This window comes from Dysidea avara, chromosome 4 (assembly GCF_963678975.1).
Source record: "Dysidea avara chromosome 4, odDysAvar1.4, whole genome shotgun sequence".
In the NCBI taxonomy this organism is placed as follows: domain Eukaryota; kingdom Metazoa; phylum Porifera; class Demospongiae; order Dictyoceratida; family Dysideidae; genus Dysidea; species Dysidea avara.
In genome coordinates, this window is record NC_089275.1 from 48,945,706 (window position 1) to 48,965,935 (window position 20,230).

General features: G+C 37.5%; 3 protein-coding genes across 3 annotated transcripts in view; 1 reads left to right on the forward strand and 2 right to left on the reverse strand.

Moving 5' to 3' along the window:
* LOC136252606 (importin-9-like) overlaps positions 1–9,406 on the forward strand; it is a 48,642-nt gene extending 39,236 nt beyond the window's left edge. The window contains exon 26 of the mRNA XM_066045102.1: positions 9,208–9,406. Coding sequence (XP_065901174.1) covers positions 9,208–9,318 — 111 coding nt within the window. The 3' untranslated portion in view covers positions 9,319–9,406. The remainder of the gene's footprint in view (positions 1–9,207) is intronic.
* LOC136252603 (uncharacterized) lies at positions 1,882–3,067 on the reverse strand. The gene is made up of 4 exons (XM_066045099.1): positions 2,907–3,067; positions 2,632–2,860; positions 2,365–2,406; positions 1,882–2,308 (listed from the first exon to the last, which is right to left on the reverse strand). Exons 1-4 carry the CDS (start codon positions 3,030–3,032, stop codon positions 2,001–2,003), a joined length of 705 nt encoding a protein of 234 aa, XP_065901171.1. The 5' UTR covers positions 3,033–3,067; the 3' UTR covers positions 1,882–2,000.
* A 1,167-nt stretch (positions 9,407–10,573) lies between the features above and the next one.
* Positions 10,574–18,825, reverse strand: LOC136252608 (protein NLRC3-like). Its single transcript, XM_066045105.1, has 2 exons — positions 18,810–18,825; positions 10,574–13,617 (listed from the first exon to the last, which is right to left on the reverse strand). Exon 2 carries the CDS (start codon positions 13,193–13,195, stop codon positions 10,649–10,651), a length of 2,547 nt encoding a protein of 848 aa, XP_065901177.1. The 5' UTR covers positions 13,196–13,617; positions 18,810–18,825; the 3' UTR covers positions 10,574–10,648.
* Positions 18,826–20,230: the final 1,405 nt, after the last annotated feature.

Here is a 20,230-nt window from a genome sequence, read left to right on the forward strand (position 1 = left end):
GTGTAATTTGCAGTTTAAAGTGGTTTATTTTAATTGATGCTTCCTTAGCAGTGCATAGCAACTAGTGCTGTATACCTACAAAATTTTTCTCACTGGTTGATTGCCTACCAATAATTGCCAATAACCTGTTAATTGGTTTGTTTGTATATTGGCAGACAATGTGACTCAACAAGCCTGCTGGAAGGTTTAGGGTGGTGCCAAAGGGGAGTGTATAAACAGTGGAGTGGAATGGAATACTGGAATGGTGGAATGGAATTTTTTAAAGTTCAATATTATTTTTTACATCCAAATAAGTACAACCAAGAGTTCATAATATATATAAGGAAGAGAGAGTGTCGAACGGGTATTGATTCCACCAAACACACTGGGTAAAGTAGACGTTTAACACCTCTGACGTGTCGAATACACTTCACTGGAGCATCGGCAAATGACAATTCTATCGTAGCGCAGTAGGAGTGCGCTTAAAGCCAAAACTTGATATCGATACTGATTGAATCACGAGACCATACTCATTCCCGTTGACAATGAGCGAAGTAACAGGGAGTGTGAAAACTAGAAAAACGAAGAGGAAAGCGCCTTCTACCACCACGGCCAGTAAGAAGAAAAAGCAAGCCAGAGTATCCGCGAAGACGGCCAAGACACAAGAAGTCCGAGCACAAGACAGAGTTGACAGTTGTGAAATGGCGCGAGGTGAAACGGCTCAAGAGACTGCAAATCATCAAGATAATAGTAAGGTTCGTCAGCGAAGAATCTTGACTAAAGCGGAAAAGTCGAACGTCGCAGAGAAAGTGAAAACTTACAGTAGTGGAACGCTTTCTGTCATTGCAATGACAGCAGTAGGACATCAGTTGCCACTCAACGCTAGTGAAGAACTCAAACAGTTTTGTGCGTCCGTACCTTTGAGTTCACTACACTGTTTAGCAGACCAATTAAAGAAGCAATTTGTAAGAATGTACAGTGACTGTTCAACATTGGCAGACAAATATTTAAAATTTCAACTCCAATGGCACCAGCACTGCAGTTACTATCTCGTAGACTACAATCGTGAGTTATCACTGATCGGATTGCACCCAGATGACCCCATTGCAGTTGATGTTGTGTTGTGTCAGTCCGCTCCCAGTGGCACCGTGTAGTGATGTTATATTCTTTGACAAAAGATGATGCAAAGAAATTTTTAATTTTGTTTTGCAGCTGTGTTTATGATGAGCTTCTCCGTACTTGTCATTCAGCCATTGAAGTTCACCAGGAACCTACACCAACATGTTTCGAAGATAGTGATGATGTTTATTATCGCTTTGGAGGGGCATCCCTATCAAGCATGTTGCACAACAGGTACTCACAAATAAAGTCTTGTGGATTATCACTAAAGGAAAGAGTATCTCTAGAGATTAGTGTTCTGCAGAAATTAAGCATACACAAAATTGAGGAGAAAATTCACATTCCAAGCTACTTGAAATACAGGGATTGTGGATACATGTATTTTCCGTGTGAAGAGCTGATGCCATTTTTGAAAGCTGTTGACACTGCCACTACTAAGAGCTGTACAGATGAAATGTTTAGACGTGAAGGATCAAAATTGTTAACCACACTGGCTGTATCTATTGAGAAAGATTCCAATCTTTGGTTGCTATTTGTAAATTCTGTGTTGTCAAAAGTGTCAGAGTTGAGAGATGTTAGCTCATCTTGCTTAGATGGAGTGTTTAAAGAACTGACTCGTAAATTGTGTCATATCAGAGTTCAAGAATATCTAGATAGTTTCAAACAAACAGAAGCTTCCAGTAAAGGAAGCGGTACTTTGGCAAGACAGAACTTACGAGACTTGTTGTTAAGCCATCATGTAAACCTTAAAACTAAAATAAAATAACTGATTTGTACTGAGGTGTTTTGTCTGTGTTATTTCTTACTGTATAGTTAAATTTTTATGAAAATTCACATGGGAAATATTTGGGGAATTGTGATAAATTTAGAAGTGCAATATTACAATAATGAATGAATAAGAATTATTTGTCATTACGTTTGTACTTCTTTTTTTCCAGAATACACTCCGATAATTCCAATGGAACATCTCTGTACCCTTTTGATCCATCATGGAAGGTTACACAATGCTTCACAAGATGTGCAGCTCTTGCTGTAGAGTAGTTAGTGGCACTCAGTTTACCTCCACGTGTGTGTTTAAATTGGCTGAAGAGAGTTTCAACAGCACTTCCTGACAATCTTACAGGGCTGACAAAGTGATCTGGATATTCCTCCAAAAACCAGGTTGTGTAGCCTATGAACCCATAGACACAAACCCTGAGAAGATCAAATGCTGTATACATGATTAAAAACATGACACTAGCAAAACTTGATAAATCATGTGCTTACTTTGCCAGCTAATAAACCTTCTGTCTTGTGCACTTAATTCACCTATATAACAGAAACCAATTGTATACATAACAGAAATGTTTCTTGTAGTTAATAGCACACTATGGCATTGCGTGCCCCTTTGCTAATAGTAAGGGTCTAACGAGACGTGCAAACACAATATCCAGTCACTCAACTACCATATGCTATGGTCACCAGATTTTAGCAAAGGGTGGGTGCTGCTAGACTAACACTATAGTTGCAATTATCATGAATACAAAAGCTTACCGTCCTTTGAGAGGTTAGTATGCCAGTTCACAAAGAATGAATACCCTTCTTTAATCGACTTCACTACCTTGCTGTCGATATCACAAACTTTCTCATGACTAAGTAGCCCCTTTTCAAACAACTTCTGACAGGCCTCCAAGTAATGCAATGTAGCTTTGACACTCTCAACATCAGCAGGTGGAGGGTCTTGAATTGTGTAACTGTATAATTCTGACAAAACATTCTCTTGCTAGAGGTTTGAGAATGACAACCAAACAATTTTGCTTCGTGCTTACTTGCATAATCTTAGCAGGCATGACATTGAGCTTTGTCCATGAGTCACGAAGTATGTAAGCCTCACGTAACCTGGGTACCATTCGGGCATTTCCATTATCTCTTCTGGAACATTCTCGCGAGTACATGTCTAAAATGGTCTTCCAATCAAAATTAGTACCATTTTCATCGGTAAAACGCTTTGTTCCTCCATCTTGGGACGAGAACAGAGCGTTGATCATATTCTTCAACTAATATATGAAATATAAAACCATCACACAACTTTACTAAACATACCTGGTGGCTAGGGCATATTAGCCAGTAGACGTTACGCAAAGGATCATATGGGTTGACAAACCAAGGCTTGATCATGTAAGTGTCTGGACCATCCCCGGTGCCATACATACCATAATGTCCATGTGTGGCTTTTAATGCTGACAGATTTGTAGCAGCTCCATCACAAATAAGGAGACCTGTCCGCAGCCCATGAACCTAGATTTAATATATACAGTACAAATATTATTATATGTCACCAACTTACATGGAAAAGCTTTATTGTTTCCAAAACACATGAACAAATGAACTTCCCATTCATCGAATCTTCACTGGAAAAATATGGCCCCACAATATCAAAAGAAGATGTAACATCTCTCCACAAAAACTGGAGCATATATTTTGTTTGCTTAATCCGACGATCCTTGTCGAATAACTGAAAAACATCATGTAGCGATGCTTGATCTTCCTCTGTCATAGCCAAGCCAATAATTTTGTGGTTTCGCGAGTTCCACATCAGTGAAGATACTACCTTGACTTCATCAAAGATTATTACTCCATCAGACTTTGGCAGCAACTTCCCTTCAGCCTTACAACTTTCCTTGAATATTCCGTACTTCTCTACTTGCTTTCCAATTGCCTCCCGGTATGCTCCTGCTTCATCTAAAAATGCCCCTGTGTATGATTGTAAAGTTGCTCTTGATGGAAGCTGCAAAATATTGAAACTCTTGAGAGCTTCATAGGCAGCAGGACTGCGAACAAATACAGCTAGAGCTACATATAAGAAGGTTTGCTAATAACATACACATGAGACAAGCAACTACTTACCTACTCTAATTGTAACTAAACTCCATCGATTACAGCGCTTTCCATTTTCTACAATTTTCATCCACTAACAAAAATCAACAAAAAAAATCACCGAACTTACCATTCTTGTGTTGGTCCTTAAAAAAACTTTTTTTGCCATTTAGTTTGTCTGCTTCCCAAGAGTTGCGAACAAGATCACCCACTGCATGGTCATCTCCTTCTTGAAATATCTTGTCCAATTCGTTTGGACATGTCTCTTCAATCCTTTTTATTACATCGCAAAGCTCATCAGACTGGTCATCATCTAGTGGTACATCCAACTCCTCATGCTTTGCTAATTTGGCCTTATCAGCTGAACGTTCTGTTTGAGCAGCCTTCTTCCTTGCAGCTGTACTTAGAGGAGATAGATATTTCAATTTGAAGTGAGATGATGACTGTTGCCGGGCAACTTTCCGGGCTGGGCTAACATCTGTTTGGCGCTTTCGATATTCCAAGTTGGTACAGAGACGCTTACAGCTGCCACACAACACTTCTAGCGATTTCTTTTCTTCTTTACTCTGATTCTTTGAAAGCTGATGCCACATGGAACAATTCTTCGAGTCAATCCGGTTAAAAGGCTTTTCCCATATCCTCACACTTTTTATATGATAGCGAATAGTAGCAAAGAAAGTGTCATAATAGAACTTTTCATTTAAACCAGGACAGAATTTGTACTGAGCATCGGTTGATAATTTGCTGCATACTGACATAAATTCGTCCAAATTAGCAACACTTCCAGTCTCTATTGATGAGAAGAGGACTTGTAAATCATAAGTAAATCCAGACGGCTCTACTTGATTGAATGTGATCCTGGCTACTGATATAAGACCACTTCCAGACACATGGTGCATTCTCTTGGGTGTCACTTCCAATTTAACTTTTCTGTTATAATCTTTCTTCAAGAAAAACAACTCTGGATAAGTGGCCTGGCCCTTGGTGACAGCACTCTCTAAACACAACAATTCTGTTGGTTCATTCTCTGAAGCATCAGGTAACTGCATTGACTCCTCTAAGCTGGATTGATTGGCTACTAGTTCAGTGTCGTTCGATAAATGTGGAGGTTGGGTAGAAACTGATGATGGGTCAGGCTGCAGACTACATGGTCCATACCCCAGACAACTTGAAGTACCATTCTGTAAAAGTTGTGGAAATTTTGTTATAACAGGCATTGACCATGGCCATTGCTGTGGGGTTTCTGCAATACTTGGGGGAAGCAGAAATGTTGGTTGAACAGTGCTGAAAGTCTGTACATGAGCAGAAAAAATAATAGTAAAAATGCGATGGCTGTGCATTAAAATCAATATTCATTACCTCTGTTGAATAAATCTGTTCAGCTTGTGGTCCAGTAAATCCGTGTAGATGCTGACTGGGTACTGAAGGCCGCCACTCGAATGGCTGTATCTGGGATTGACAACTCGACACCGCAGGATTTGACTGTTCGTGGTGCTGTGGAGCGGCAGAGAAGTCACGGCACGTGTCTCGGAGCTGTGTGATTAGAACAGAGCATACATTTCTTCTTCGATTACATTGATACTAACCCCAGCGTTGCTGTCTTGGTTACTGTTTACTAGGTCCTCCTTATCAGCCAAACGACGGCGCTTGCTGACCGAAGCAAACCGCCTAGGCGTCAGAGTTTCTTCACCACTCATATCGTAAAAAGGAATTCCACTGAATGCTGTATCGGCTATCGAAAGCCATACACTAGAGAAGGTCTTCAACGTTATCATCGCTTATCAACAGCCTTTGTCAAGTCTGTAAGGTGATAACAAAAAACGGGGTTTAACGATAATTTACGAGTTATATTTTACCCAGTGTGTTTGTATGGGGTCTATTGAGCGTTCGACACTCTCTCTTCCTTATATATATTATGAACTCTTGGTACAACTCCTCCCCTTAAGTAAGCAAATTAATAGGATTTCCCTTGAAGTCAGCTCTTTTAGCATAATTCACCTCATTATAGACAAAGTTTACCAATGTAATGATGTAATGTCAGTTATGAACATGCACAATAGCAGTTTATTATGAATACCAAGAAGACTCCTGACTTAACCCTTGTTCCCAATAAATATTAGCTAGCTAGTTGATTACATGTGTGCATTGTAAAAGTACATGCACTATATAATGAAGTATTTGTTTATTTATTATCAACTTTACCAGTTAGGCACTGAGGGCGAACACAAAGGGCAGAGCCTGTATGAGGTGTTTACCACTAACCTTGGAGCCTAAGTGAAAATCTTTGGGAAAAGTGAAACGGGACTATCTTGTAAGTGTTTACAATGAGCCATTTCCACAATTATGTCAAAAAAAACAAAATTTAAGCCAAAGTTCATTGTGGTAGTGCCACGTTGTACACTGAACTGAACCTTCATTAAGACAGTTAGTTTCAGACAAGTAATAAAGTATTGAGTTGTAAGTCATACAAGTGTTGTGGTGAGGAAAAGTATGCTAAAAGAGCTGACTTCAAAAGGAATCCTATTTATTTGCTTACTTAAGGGGAGGAGTTGTACTTATTTGGATGTAAAAAACTTTTAAAAATTCTATTCCACCATTCCAGTATTCCACCATTTACACTCCCATGCCAAATTAACCATCAACATCCTGTCTTGCAATAACAGTTATTACAATCACATATTTACACATACTTTGAGGTTATGTTATGATGTTAACACTTGTCAGCAGGGGTAATTTATGGTTTACCAAGTGGGTGGGCAATATCTGGTTTAAAGGTTTCTTCACCAGTTATTGGCTGACCTAGACAACACCAGTTAATAACTGGTTAATTGGACACTGGTTTACAGCACTAATAGCGATGTAATTACCAAATTGCAAAATAATTCATAAATTATGAAATATGCTGAATTACAGTAGTATTTATTGCATGGGCGCCTGGTTTTTATAAGCAGCATAACATCAACTTGTGTTCAGTGTAGTCATCAATTACTTTGCTATTTCCTACTGTCTATGGTATAATTCCAAAACTAATTACAGTGGACCCTCAGTATGGTAGGTCATTTGTTTCAAAAATAAAATTTAACATTTGATATAAAAATTTTATTTAATATTTGATTTTGTACTACATTTTAATATTCGATATTGAACATTTGTTATTTGATATTTAATATTTGATGTTAAATATTTGTTATTTGATTTTTATTATTTGATATTTGATACTTAATATTTTGTTATTTGATTTTCCATATTTATTTGAATTTGATATCGTTATGGGTTATCAATATGGATACAGTATCAGTTTATATTATCGGGTTCTAGTAATCACGAGATCCGTCCAGTTCTTAAGATGCAGGTCAGGTGATCCCGGCACGGCAGTTATTCGCGAGGTGCAGGTGTGAACATGAGCAGTGCGGATAATAATGAAGCTCTATCCGAGGTGAGAATTTAACAAGACTGTAATAGTGTTTGCTGTCAATCGAGGGTGATTAACACCCGGCGGTGGTCCAGTTGACTACACGTGCTTCCTGGCGAACAAATGCCGTGCCGGGATCACCTAACCTGCATCTTAAGAACTGGACGGATCTCGTGATTACTAGAAACCGATAATATAAACTGATACTGTATCCATATCGATAACCCATAACGATATCAAATTCAAATAAATATGGAAAATCAAATAACAAATGTGACCGGATTTCACAAAACCAGGCTTCCACACACACAAAATCAAACTTACGATTTTACCAGAAATGGATTGCTGGTCTAATACACTATCATATTTCACACTGTACCTCCTTCAGCACTGACAAGTCTGGTTTCTGTAGCAGCTTTCTTCCGACCCTGTCAAAGCCACGAGTGTGAGATTGGCACCATTAAATGGCCATGGCTTTGTGATAATGGTGTGTAGTGAGCTGGGACTTCACAGAGAGCTCGCCAATAGTGTTCTCAGTCAATTTGGAGTAATTTGAGGGCCATGGAGGGCCATGGAGAGCCCAAACTTGGCCTCTGGATTCCAATCGTCTTCTTACTCCATTTTATACCCGTATATTAAGACCACCATCCACCCCCACCCTCCCACCCTATTACTGCCATCTGTGATATTATTACCCGCTCGAAAAAAGCTGCTCAAAACAGGGCAAATTTTGGGTATCAGAAATGTATACACCCACTCAGTGATAGCTAGTGAACAGATGAACAATTGGTGCAAATTTTGTTTGCACAGCTGTAGGCACTGGGAAGTTATTACACAATGATTCCTTAAAATCGCCATATCTCCTAACAAAGCTTTGTGCGTCGAAGCCTTGTTTTGTCAAATTCAGTCACAAATACATTCAATATCAAATAACAAAATATTAAATATCAAATAATAAAAATCAAATAACAAATGTTTAACATCAAATATTAAATAGTAAATATCAAATAACAAATGTTCAATATCAAATATTACAATGTAGTACAAAATCAAATATTAAATAAAATTTTTATATCAAATGTTAAATTTTATTTTTGAAACAAATGACCTATCATACCTCAGTTATCCAAACCTCAATGTATCTCAGAGAATGGTAAAGGTGTTCAGATAAGTGAATTGTTCAGATAACTGAAGCCCATACATTTATATACAGAGCTCTGCTGTGGAATTCCTCCAGAGGAGGTTGGAAATGCTTCATAAGTGCTACTTAAAACTATTTCGTTAATTGCTTAGTTTGTATAGAGTTTCACGTGAGCCTCAGTAGTCGCAATGCAAAACTAGCTAATGGTGGGGATGGCAGGGGGTTGTTAGATATTCGGATTGTGCTTTGTGTCAGCAACATGGTGATGTATTTTGTTTTGTAAAAGCACTTGGTTTTCTATGTGAAATCTATAAACAATTGTTCACGTATAATATTTTAACACTAGCCTGGTAACCATTCTTTAACTTAGCGATGATGCCATTCACATATTTTACCTCATTCCAGAAAACGACCATTTGCATAATTCATTTTAGTGGTGCTAATTCGTTCCCTTCCTCCTCTGGAATTACTCTAACAGAGCATACACTTTTACTCAAAATACTCTAATAGAACAGTCATTTACAATTTTGGCTAAGCAAGGGTACGGATAAACGAGGGTCGGATAAGTGAGGGTCTACTGTACCACAATAGGCTGAAACTGGTCATATATTCCTTGGACACTAGAGATAATGCTAATAAAACAAAAACACAGCGAGGCAGTCACATTTTTATTAGCTACTATCATTATTGTTGTCTACAGGTTCATTTGGAGCACTTCTTCCACCAACTCATTCTGGAGTACCAGTATAGACCTACCCAACTAACAACACTGGAGCAGAAGACACTGATCACTATTGGCATTAACTGTTAATATGTAGTGGAGATAATATTTTTAATTTTCTTTTTTGAATAATATATTATAATATTGTACATAGTTAGACTACTATTAATTATAAACAAAACATTTCTTATATTTATGATGTTAGCTCCCATTGTTGGGTGTACAATAAAACCTCTCTTAACAAACTCCCTGAATTAAGGACACTAAAAATTAAAAAAACAATGGCAAAAATTTTGGTCCCAACAGGTCTGGTTAATATATTTTTTGCCTTTGAAGAGGAACACCTCTATATTACAGCAAAAAGTGGCCAAAAATTCTGGATCCTAAAATGTCTGTGATAGAGAGGTTCACTATATACTATAAAAATTTTTGTTGTCACTTCATTTTCAATTTCAAATATTAAATACAATATTACTGCTTAATTTCAGGTTCAAGGTCAGGTGACTTACTACCTTTAGTAGTCAGTACAACAAAGATTACTCTAATAGAACAGTCACACAATATCTGGTAATGGAATGTTGATATAATACAACTTGTATAACCATGTTATCATTGATAGTCTGTATGATAATAATTGTGATAGAGCTAGTAATGTCTACTGAACACTGGAACTGACAATGTTTGGACCATTGGTACAAATTATGGTAATAAAATTGTTAATATGAACTTAACTGTAATTTGACCTGTGTATGGAACATGTTTTTATAAATGAGAAACTTTCACAAGTAAAATTTGTATTAGATTATGATGGCTAACATGTATTAATAATAAAAATTTAATAATTGTGTGAAGAATAAAAATCTGTACAAGTGTAATATAACTTGTTAATGGTTACTATGGTGATGTGTTGATTTTGTAGAGCAGTTGGTACCTAGCAGTGTTGGGCAAGTTACTTTGTAAAAGTAACTAGTTACATATTACTTGCAACAGAACTATTTAGTTACAGTTACATATTACCCATAAAATAAAGTAACTGTAATAATATTACATATTATATTACTTTGTGTCCACAGCCTTAAGCTGTCGCGTGTGAAACTACCACCTTATCACGTGACATGATTGCATTGTTGGACAATGTACAAATCTTGGTTATAAGTAAGAAGCTAGTGAATAAGCTTCATTCAATAGGCCTCGTTACTCCATTGTGGTTAGGCGTTACTCAGAGGATAACTAACGAGACTAGTAACTTCGTTACTTCTAGTAATAATATTACGTCATATTAGACTCGTTACAGTAATTATATTACTTAGGTAACGCGTTACGTTTGTAAGTAAAGTATCTTGCGTTATATTACCTGTTTTCATAGCGTATTTCGTTATATTACTTTGTTACCACAAAAGTAATAATATTACGTAACACGTTACTTATGTAACGCGTTACTCCCAACACTGGTACCTAGATTACAAATTAGAGCATAAATTAATAGTAATTCTTGTATATTACATTTCCTCCTTGTACTATTGATGTCTTCAATTTCTGTCTTCACGTTATCATTTTCCACTAGTGTAAAAGGAAGCGACAGCATAGTGATAGAGTTGTTATGGTGTAGGCTCCTCATTATTATCATGGCTGACTGTTCATCTACTATATCATCACCAAACAGTAACAGTTTCTTTAGTGTCTTGTTATTAGTAATGGCTTGAGTAATTGCTGTGGCTTCATCTTGACCTATAGCATTGTAATTCATGTTTAGTCCCTCCAGTGAGGTGTTGTGTAGTAAACTGTTTGCAATTGCTATAGCTCCTGTGGATGTGATGTTATCGTTCCTGATGTCCAATACTCTCAGTGTGTTGGTTTTTGTTATTCCTTTTGATATTATATCTGCTCCATCATCACCAAGTTTGTTGTTACTGATGTCCAACTCCTCCAAACAGGTCATCATATCAGATATTGCTGATGCTTCTTGTGCTGTGAGGTCATTACTCGTCATGTCTAACACTTTGACTGTGTTAGTGTTTTTTACTGCAGTGCAGATGTCCCTCACATTAGTAATATTGTTCTGATTTAACTTCAGAGTATGTGGTTGAAGGTGAGTGATGATGTCACCAATGAGAGGTGATGATGCTACAGTGAGGTTATTCCTACTAAGATCAATTGTTGTTATTTCTTGTTTGTTTGTTTTATCTCCACAAAGGTAGTGATGTAGTAGGTTGATGCCATGATCTCCAATCAGACACTCATCCAGATTTAGTTCCTTCCATTTCCTGTGTGATCTTGATAGGAAGAATCCCAGGGACACCACCTGGTGTGGGAGGAGCCTGTAGTCATGGAGGTCAATCTTACCACTATCAAATGATTTGGATAAGATGTCACATAACTTGTCACCCTGAGCCTCTTGGAAACACTGGAACAAGTAGAGGACCTTTACTGGGTCCTTCAGGATGTCTCTTGAGATAGTTAGAATGTTGGATATTTCCTGATCAGAAGTTGATCCTTGTTGGGATGGAGCAGCCATCTTTCCTGAGGCCACTTGTGTGTTAATATTAGTAGTAACATGTTCACTGTTGCTAGGATCATGATGACTGGATACAGGATGATACCCCAGTTGTTGTTGTTGGTAAGGATGATACACATTGTGGTGTTCCATTAATGGTTGAGGGTAAGATGTGAAGTGTTGACCTCTTAATGATGTTAGTGGGTACCTGACTGGTTGGGTTGGAGGAGTCAGTGAAGGGGAACTAATGGATGATATTTGTAGCGAATCACACCAGTGTGACATCACAGGTGTGATGGATGATGATGGATGATGTGTAGGAGTGATCTGATGGTCTGATGTAGTTGAGTTATCATCACCAGATGATTGTGTTGTGTTTTCTTCAATACTATAATATTGGTCATTGTCTTCATAATCATTATCATGTAAGAAGTCGTAATTTCTATCGTTATATAATAAACTATATCTATCAGTATAGTCATGATTACTTGACAGGTAGTGTCTTAAAGAATTACACTGTCCACTGGTTATACCACAATACATGATCCACATGTTGGAGAGGCGGACACTCTTACTATCAGGATCAGGGTCATAATTATCAGTAACAAGAAATGACTCCTTCATTAGTGTGTACACTGCATCCTCTGGTAAGGTTGCTACATATTTGGCAGCAAAATATTCTTGTATTCCCAAGTGTAGGAAGTTGAAGGATTTGGATGGAATACCAATTTCATCTGAACAATAACATTCAACAGATTGTAATAGTCCATAACAAGTGGGATCATCCCTGCACATGTCAGGTAAGTCATCCATTGTGAATACTATTTTGTCCTCTACAAGACCATCAAATGCAACTTTCTGTAGTTGTTGTAGTACTTGTTGGACTGGCTGTGGTAAGCGTTCCATTTTGTTGATGTGCGCATCTTCAGCAATCTTCCCTGTCCTCTTAAGATGACGACAGACTGTGTGCAGGATGAAACTTGCAAACATTTCAGTGGCAGTTGGTGGCAGGGATCCTAGTAGACACAGGAATACTATGATTGTCATGTTTAATGGTATGTAACATATTGCATCAATGTTGGGATATTGTTGAAAATGTCTCTTTAATGTTTGTAGTTTAGAAGGAGAAGTCTTCAAAGCATCATCAATGTATTGTTCCTTGCTAGATTTCTCAAATCCAAGAACTTCTATTCTTCTGTCAACATGTTGATGTAGACAAGCTGAAGCAGATGGTCTTGATGTCACCACTACTCGGGCATTAGGTAGAGTGTCCCCTTCAATGAGTTTCCTAAAGAAAGATGTGTGGCGTAGTTTATTACTGAGTTCATCAAATCCATCAATGATGAAGGTTACTCCAGCTCCATTAGTGGTGTGTAAGTAGCTCAAAACAGGTTGTACCTGATCTGCAGGTAGTGTATATTTCACTAGCTCTTCTGTGCTAGTGATCTTCTGTAAATTGGGGTCCCTTAACATCAGTAATAGTACCAGTTTATCTGATGTGAGCAGTTTATTGTTAGCCCATTGTAAACAGATCTCCTTAGCCAGTGTTGTCTTCCCAATTCCAGGGTGACCCTCTATTAGGATACTATTGAGACATTGATCATCTGAAGTGATAGGAGTGAATAGTTGATGGATATTTTCCAGTTTAATTGATGATGTTAGTTCAGGTATTTTGTGTATGTCTCCCTTAGTACGTATCCTAGCTGCTATTGTTGTGTCTTGTTTAGTTTGTAACTGCAATATTTTCTGATGTACTAGGGCTAAGTTGGTGAAGGATTTAGCATGAAATGGAGGCCATGGGTCTTGTTCTGCTGAAGATTTCACTAATCCTTTACGTCGGTACCTTGCCTTGATATTGTCAGTAACCTGTTGTAACTGACCACCTCCTACAGGACCTATGCACGTACAGACATCATTAAGACGAAGTGTTATAGTACAGGACATGTATTATGTAATCTATACCAAAACAACTACTCTGTATAGAAATGATGCAGCCCCCAAAAAAGGCAAGATGAAAAAAGGTGTGAAATCCAATGTGGTGGCCAAGACATAGCTGTGTTGGTAGATTAGTGACAATACCTTTAATAACAACAATTTAGGCCACTCCAAATAAATTCTCTGTTTCCCGTCCACCGCCCGCATCTGGTACTCTCAGTTCTAAAATTAATTATTCCATCATTCCGTATTCTTCCATTATTTTCCGGTTATTTTTGCATACTGACAGACTCACTTGAAACAGTGTCAGCTTACTTGTCAGCAGAGTTATCACGTCTGCACAGACTTCACGTTTGTACTATTTTGCAACTTAAAAAGGAAAGAACAAGCTTTTATGCAGCTTTTTATGGTTTTTCCAGGCAAATAATGGTTTGAACAGCTGCAAATATTTATAATGAAATAATGGAAATGGACCGCCCGCTCGCATGCAAATATGCCTGAGTCCAGGACGGGAAACAGAGAATTTATTTGGAGTGGCCTTAGGTGAATTTGGTGCCAAGATCAAGTGACACCAAGTTCACCTTGTTAAGTTGAATTTGTGACAATTCACCTTGTTTGAATTGTCACTAGTTAATATTTGTGTACAATTTTGTTTGTTGCAAGCTTTTAACTTTTGTGGTGGAATATTCATCAACAAACCAGGTGTTTGTTATGTACATAACAGCTTTTTGATTATTCATAACAATTCAATCAGTTGCTCGTTCCCCTATACAACAAGTGTTTCTTCACTATACATCACTGAACAGTACAAAGCAACTACCCTGCTACCCTATTTCTCTATGAGCTTCAGGTACCTGAATAAATACACGTCAACAGTTACAGGGAAACATGTCTATTTTCAAAAATTTCATTAGCTTTTCATCTTGTAGTGAACACTTATTAGTACAAGTAATAAATGTGTAAGAGGAATTTAAACTTGTGAATTTATCACCTCATGAGATAAGTGTCATATAAGTTTACTTTCGCACAAAAACTTGTCCACAAGACAATCCCACAATATGGTAGTATGTTTTGAGTTTAGTACTACATCATGTAGTGATGTGTGATATACCTGAAAGAGTGTAACAGCTGTGTATAGTTGCTGATATGATATGATTCATCTTTTAAGTGCCATTTAATGTGAGGGGCTGCTAACACATTTCCAAAGCTAAGTACTAGCTAGTACCCTATTCACGCCCATTGCACTGTTACAGGATAACAAGCTTAAAGAGTCCAGGAAAGTAGTAAGTAACCCAGCTACACTGTTATAATGTAGACCTTCATATTAGATGTGTTGTCATCCAATATTGTTTCATTGTTTAGTACTATAGTTATTGTTATAAGTAGCTTAAAGAGTCTAGGAAACTGGTAAACAACCAAGCTACACTGTTGTTCTACATGCACAAAAACAGACCTTTATACATTTCCATAATTACAAAATCAAAATTCAAGATGTGAGCATGCATATCAGTAATTGTGGTATGATACAACTAGAGTATCACAATATTTCAGTGGAGGGTATAGAAATTTTCAGAGGAGGTTTGAGGTTCAGGAAGTTTTCAATAACTTGTGATCCCAGCTGGGGTGAATGTTAACTTGATTGCTCAGTGGTGTAAACTAGCTAGCAATGAATAAGTAAAAGTCACTCCACAACATTGTTTCACAGTTGAATCTTACCAATCCAGGCATTCGGAGAAAGTTTTGAAGCGAAACAACGCTTTTACTTGTTAAATCGATAGTTATTTTTAGAGGCGCTTAACATGCGTAAACGCCATAATGGCATTTTCAGTGATTTCAAAGGCAAAAGTATGAAGTTTGGCCAGTAGTATAAAAGTCCAATATAATACACAATGTAAAGCTCTTGGTAATTTTATTACCCACATGATCCATAAATAAATTTGAGGTGTGTGCACTGTTTACAGAGGGAGTTCAGCTGAAATCATTACAACCATCCTGTACCCGCCACTGGTATCTCACATCACTACACACATGAACAACAAGTAAAGTGATGTTAATGTTTACATGTTTATCAGTGAATACATGACAAGTGAGGTGTACCGGAAACTAGTATTGATGAGGACTATTATGGCTTCCTAGTTGCTCATCACTTCATAACAAGTACGGAAGCCACTGTAGTTACAGTGTTCATTTACGTAACCTTCTCCAAGTAGCTTAGTGAAACAGACTTATAATCAGTGTGTATTGTTAGGCCATGAGACCTAATGTTGCCATACATGCAACACATATTCCCTGAAAGTTCTTTGCAGGTTTAATGGTTAAACTGAATCAGAGAGTACCAATATTTCTATTATAATATATTGTTACCTGATTGATTTCTGACTGGTCTATTTTTCTTTCCCTTTTTAGACTTTGTCTTCTTCCTTCCTCTCTCAGTAGCTATTGGTTCATCAGTTGAGTCATCAGTAGATGATGAATGGTCAACTGGTGAGAATAAAAAAAAATTGAATTGTAGTAATAGATCACCAACTACAAGTAATGTGTGTGTTTCCACTCTGATACATGCAATTAGCTAATGAGGTTGAATAATTTTTTAGCCAGGCAGGTGTGCAAGCTTTCTGAAATTGTTAGCTGAAAAACCTGTGTGTATATTGTATTTTGTTTATCTTTCTACCCTCTTGAGGTGGCTTATTAAAAAATAGATCAAGTTAGTTCAATTGTAAAACAATGGGCTATACAAGTGTAAAGCAACCAAAACCTGGTCTTGTTTGCTACCAGGAATAACAAATGCCTTAGAGGTGAAAGGAGGCATTACTATATACCTAAAATAAAGAACAGTTACAACACCTTCACCTATAAAATTTATTGAGATACTCTATCACATAGTTATATTGTATTAAAACAGTCAGTTTTAGATGAAATGGTATAATTTCAACCTGTCAGTCACTACTAGAGGGTAATAGTCCATGAAGCCTTATGATTAGTTTGGTATGGCCTTACACAAAATCTGTCTCTGTACATGTAGTAGAGTATTTTTTAACATTTTGGACACTTTAAACAACGGACTACATCTAATTCCAGACACTGCTATACTCATACATACACCATAGCTGTGTTTGTATTTTCTTTCTCGGTGGGGGTGGTGTGGTCACAGGAGGTGACACCTAATTGTCTAGCGGAATAATCACATGTGATGAAACATGATTATGACGTTAAAAACTCAGTAAAAGTATCAGGCAGTACAGTAGTATTGTTTAAGTAGGGATTCCCGCGAAAATGACATGCGTCGCCTAAAATGTCACCTTTAAAATCATCCTACAGACATCTTACACCACGAAAATCATCTTTATAGAAAAATATTAGTCCATCTAACACGATAAACAAGAAAACACTAAAAACAAGAAAACACTTACTGGTGACCAGATATAGAATTGTTTAAAAACCTCTAAAACTTTAAATTTCGTCTCACTCACTGACCACAGTTGCAAGCCTAGAGCCCAAACGAAGCAGTGCATAGTCACCGTTTTATACGACAACAAACTCACCAGTGGGATGTTCCTTTTGGGGTTCTAACACCTTCTGTGCCTTGTCTTTCCCTTATCTTCAATCAGGTTGGTTGTCATCTTTTTCAAGCATTGAAACCATACCAAGGCATTAATTTTCTGTATCAACACTTTTCTGTAGACACCACAAAATTATTTCAGAAAGCGTTTATGCTGCTGAAAGAGCGGGGTGCTTAATCTGCTTATAATTTCAAGTGTTGCATGTGAAATCTATGGTGAAACATTAAGGCTGCTGAGTTGTCACTTCGACTTTTGCCACCGCCTGGACTGCAATCAACAAAGAGATATGTTGATGGACTGATACTCGATGGCTTGTTCCTCTGAACACACTGACTCAGCTGGATGGTGAGATCAGCAAGTGATTGGATAGTACTCAAGTGGAAATTGTATTACTTCATCCTGTTAGTCAAGACTAAGTTCCAGACAACTTAAAGGGCCTGTTCATTCGAACAACTTCCGGCCTGGGTGAATAGAACATGGACCATCGTACTAAGACAGGTCATAGATCTGAGTGCCACTGCTACTGCGATCAAAGGTAAACTATGCATGCTACTACAGGCCTATGTGCTTCCAATTTTGGCACAGTACATACTTTAATAAGCTGTACAGGAACTTAATAGCTAGCTCACAAGTTACACTGCAACAAGCTGTGCTACAACAAAAACTAAACAAACTAGTATTTAAAAAAAATTGTTAATATAAAAATGAAGTAGGGGTCTATGCAATAAAAAGTAGTGATGAATGATGGAATAACAGCATAGCTCGATGGGAAAGTCCCTACTTTGGCACATTAGCTATAATTTTGCTCAATGCCAAAGTAGGGACTTTTCCACTGACCTATGCTGTAATACCATCATTCATCTTTTGTTCCACTACTTTTTATTTCATAGATCCCTACTTCATTTTTAAATTAACATAACTATTTAGGTTGTGTGATGGGGTTTCAGTTGAAACCATTGCAACCCCCCTGTATCCACCAGTGGTATCACACATCACTACACACATGAACAACAAGTAAAGTGATGTTAATGTTTACAGGTTCATCAGTGAATACATGACAAGTGATGTTTACTGGAAACTAGTATTGGTGAGGACTATTATGGCTTCCTAGTTGCTCATCACTTCGTAACAAGTACAGAAGCCACTGTAGTTACAGTGTTCATTTATGTAACCTTCTCCAAGTAGCTTAGTGAAACAGACTTATAATCAGTGTGTATTGTTAGGCTATGAGACCTAACGTTGTCATGTATACAACACATATTCCCTGAAAGTTCTTTGCAGGTTTAATGGTTAAACTGAATCAGAGAGTACCAATATTTCTATTATAATATGTGACCGGATTTGCGAAAAGGTACCTTTTCCACACATTTTACATGCCAGCAAACAAAATGATGTAATGCTTGACTCCTTATACTGATTAACTTGCTCTTAGTTTCAAAATGTAGCCAAATACTTTAGCTGCACTCATGGAAAATTTCCGGCAATTATATACAAATATACAATAGTTATGAAACTTCAAAGTTCAAAAAATGGGTCAAATTTTGTGTGTGAAAAAGGTACCTTTTCGCAAATCCGGTCACATATATTGTTACCTGATTTAGCTCTGACTGGTCTGTTCTTCTTTTCCTTCTTCAGGCCCGTAGCCAGGAATTTTGAAAGGGGGGTTCTTTTTGACCAAAAGTGGACCTTTACTTGCATGATGATTAATAAAGGTACTGAATCTAGGGGGTCTGGGGGCATGCCCCCCCAGAAAATTTTTTGAAAACAGATACTAAAAGGTTGAATTTAGTGGCATTTCAGTCAATAAAAATAACAATTTTTTTTAGGTAAACTGAAGACCAGCTGTATGAATGATATCTGGAAAAATATCTCTACTGCTACTGTAATTATACCATCTGCACATGCATGTGTCTAAATATAATATATTGGAATGTCACAATGAATAAGAATGGGAAAGATTGAGCACTCTGCCATGATCAACAGGGGCAGTGTAGCAGAACAAAGGGTGTCTTAAACAATGAAATTTACACATTGCATGGAGTTGAAGCATGGATGCTATTCGTGGGCTCTGCATGGAGGGGCTTGTCCACCAAAATCTTATATTTTAATGAAAGCTCGGCTTAGACAATCTACATGTAAATTAAGTAGCTTTTAAAAGAAAATGTAATTGTGACTGTTCTATTAGAGTGGTTGTTCTATTAGAGTGGTTGACTGCTCTATTAGAGTATCTCGATCTTGCATTGCATTTAATGCAAGCACTGAATGAGTTACTCGGAGCACTTATTTTAGCCTCTTATTATAGTGGTATCTAGTAAACTGTAGCTAATGGGCTTTTGCTCCTGAAAATTTGGACTTGTATACTAAAATTGTGGACCTTTTTGCTAAAATTGTGGACCTTTTACTGAAATTGTGGACCTTTTTTCCAAGAGGGCGGTTCTTCAGAACCCCCCGAACCCCCCCTGGCTACGGGCCTGTTCTTAGACTTTGTCTTCTTCCTTCCTCTCTCAGTAGCTACTGGTTCATTAGTTGAGTCATCAGTAGATGATGAATGGTCAACTGGTGAGAATAAAAAAATTGAATTGTGGTAATAATTCAACTATAAGTAATGTGTGTCCGGGGTGATTTAGGGGGGGTTTCTGGGGTTTCCGGAAACCCCCTCTGAACTAGCGCGTGCCCCTTGGGTGATAAAAATTACAAAGTGTTATACATTTTATGGCTTTTTTTATTGGCAAAATTTTATACTTTTACCTTTGAAATCACCTTCACAGCATTGAAAAGCATGTAGTGGCCTTTTTTTTTGGTCTTCAACTTGCAGCTAGGCTGAAGTTGCAATTCCTGAGAACCAGAAACCCATCTGAAAATTTCTAGATCTGCCCCTGTGTGTGTTGCCACTCTGATACATGCAATTAGCTAATGAGGTTGAATACTTTTTTTAGCCAGGCAGGTGTGCAGGCTTTCTGAAATTGTTAGCAGAAAAACCTGTGTGTATATTGTTTATCTTTCCAGCCTTGAG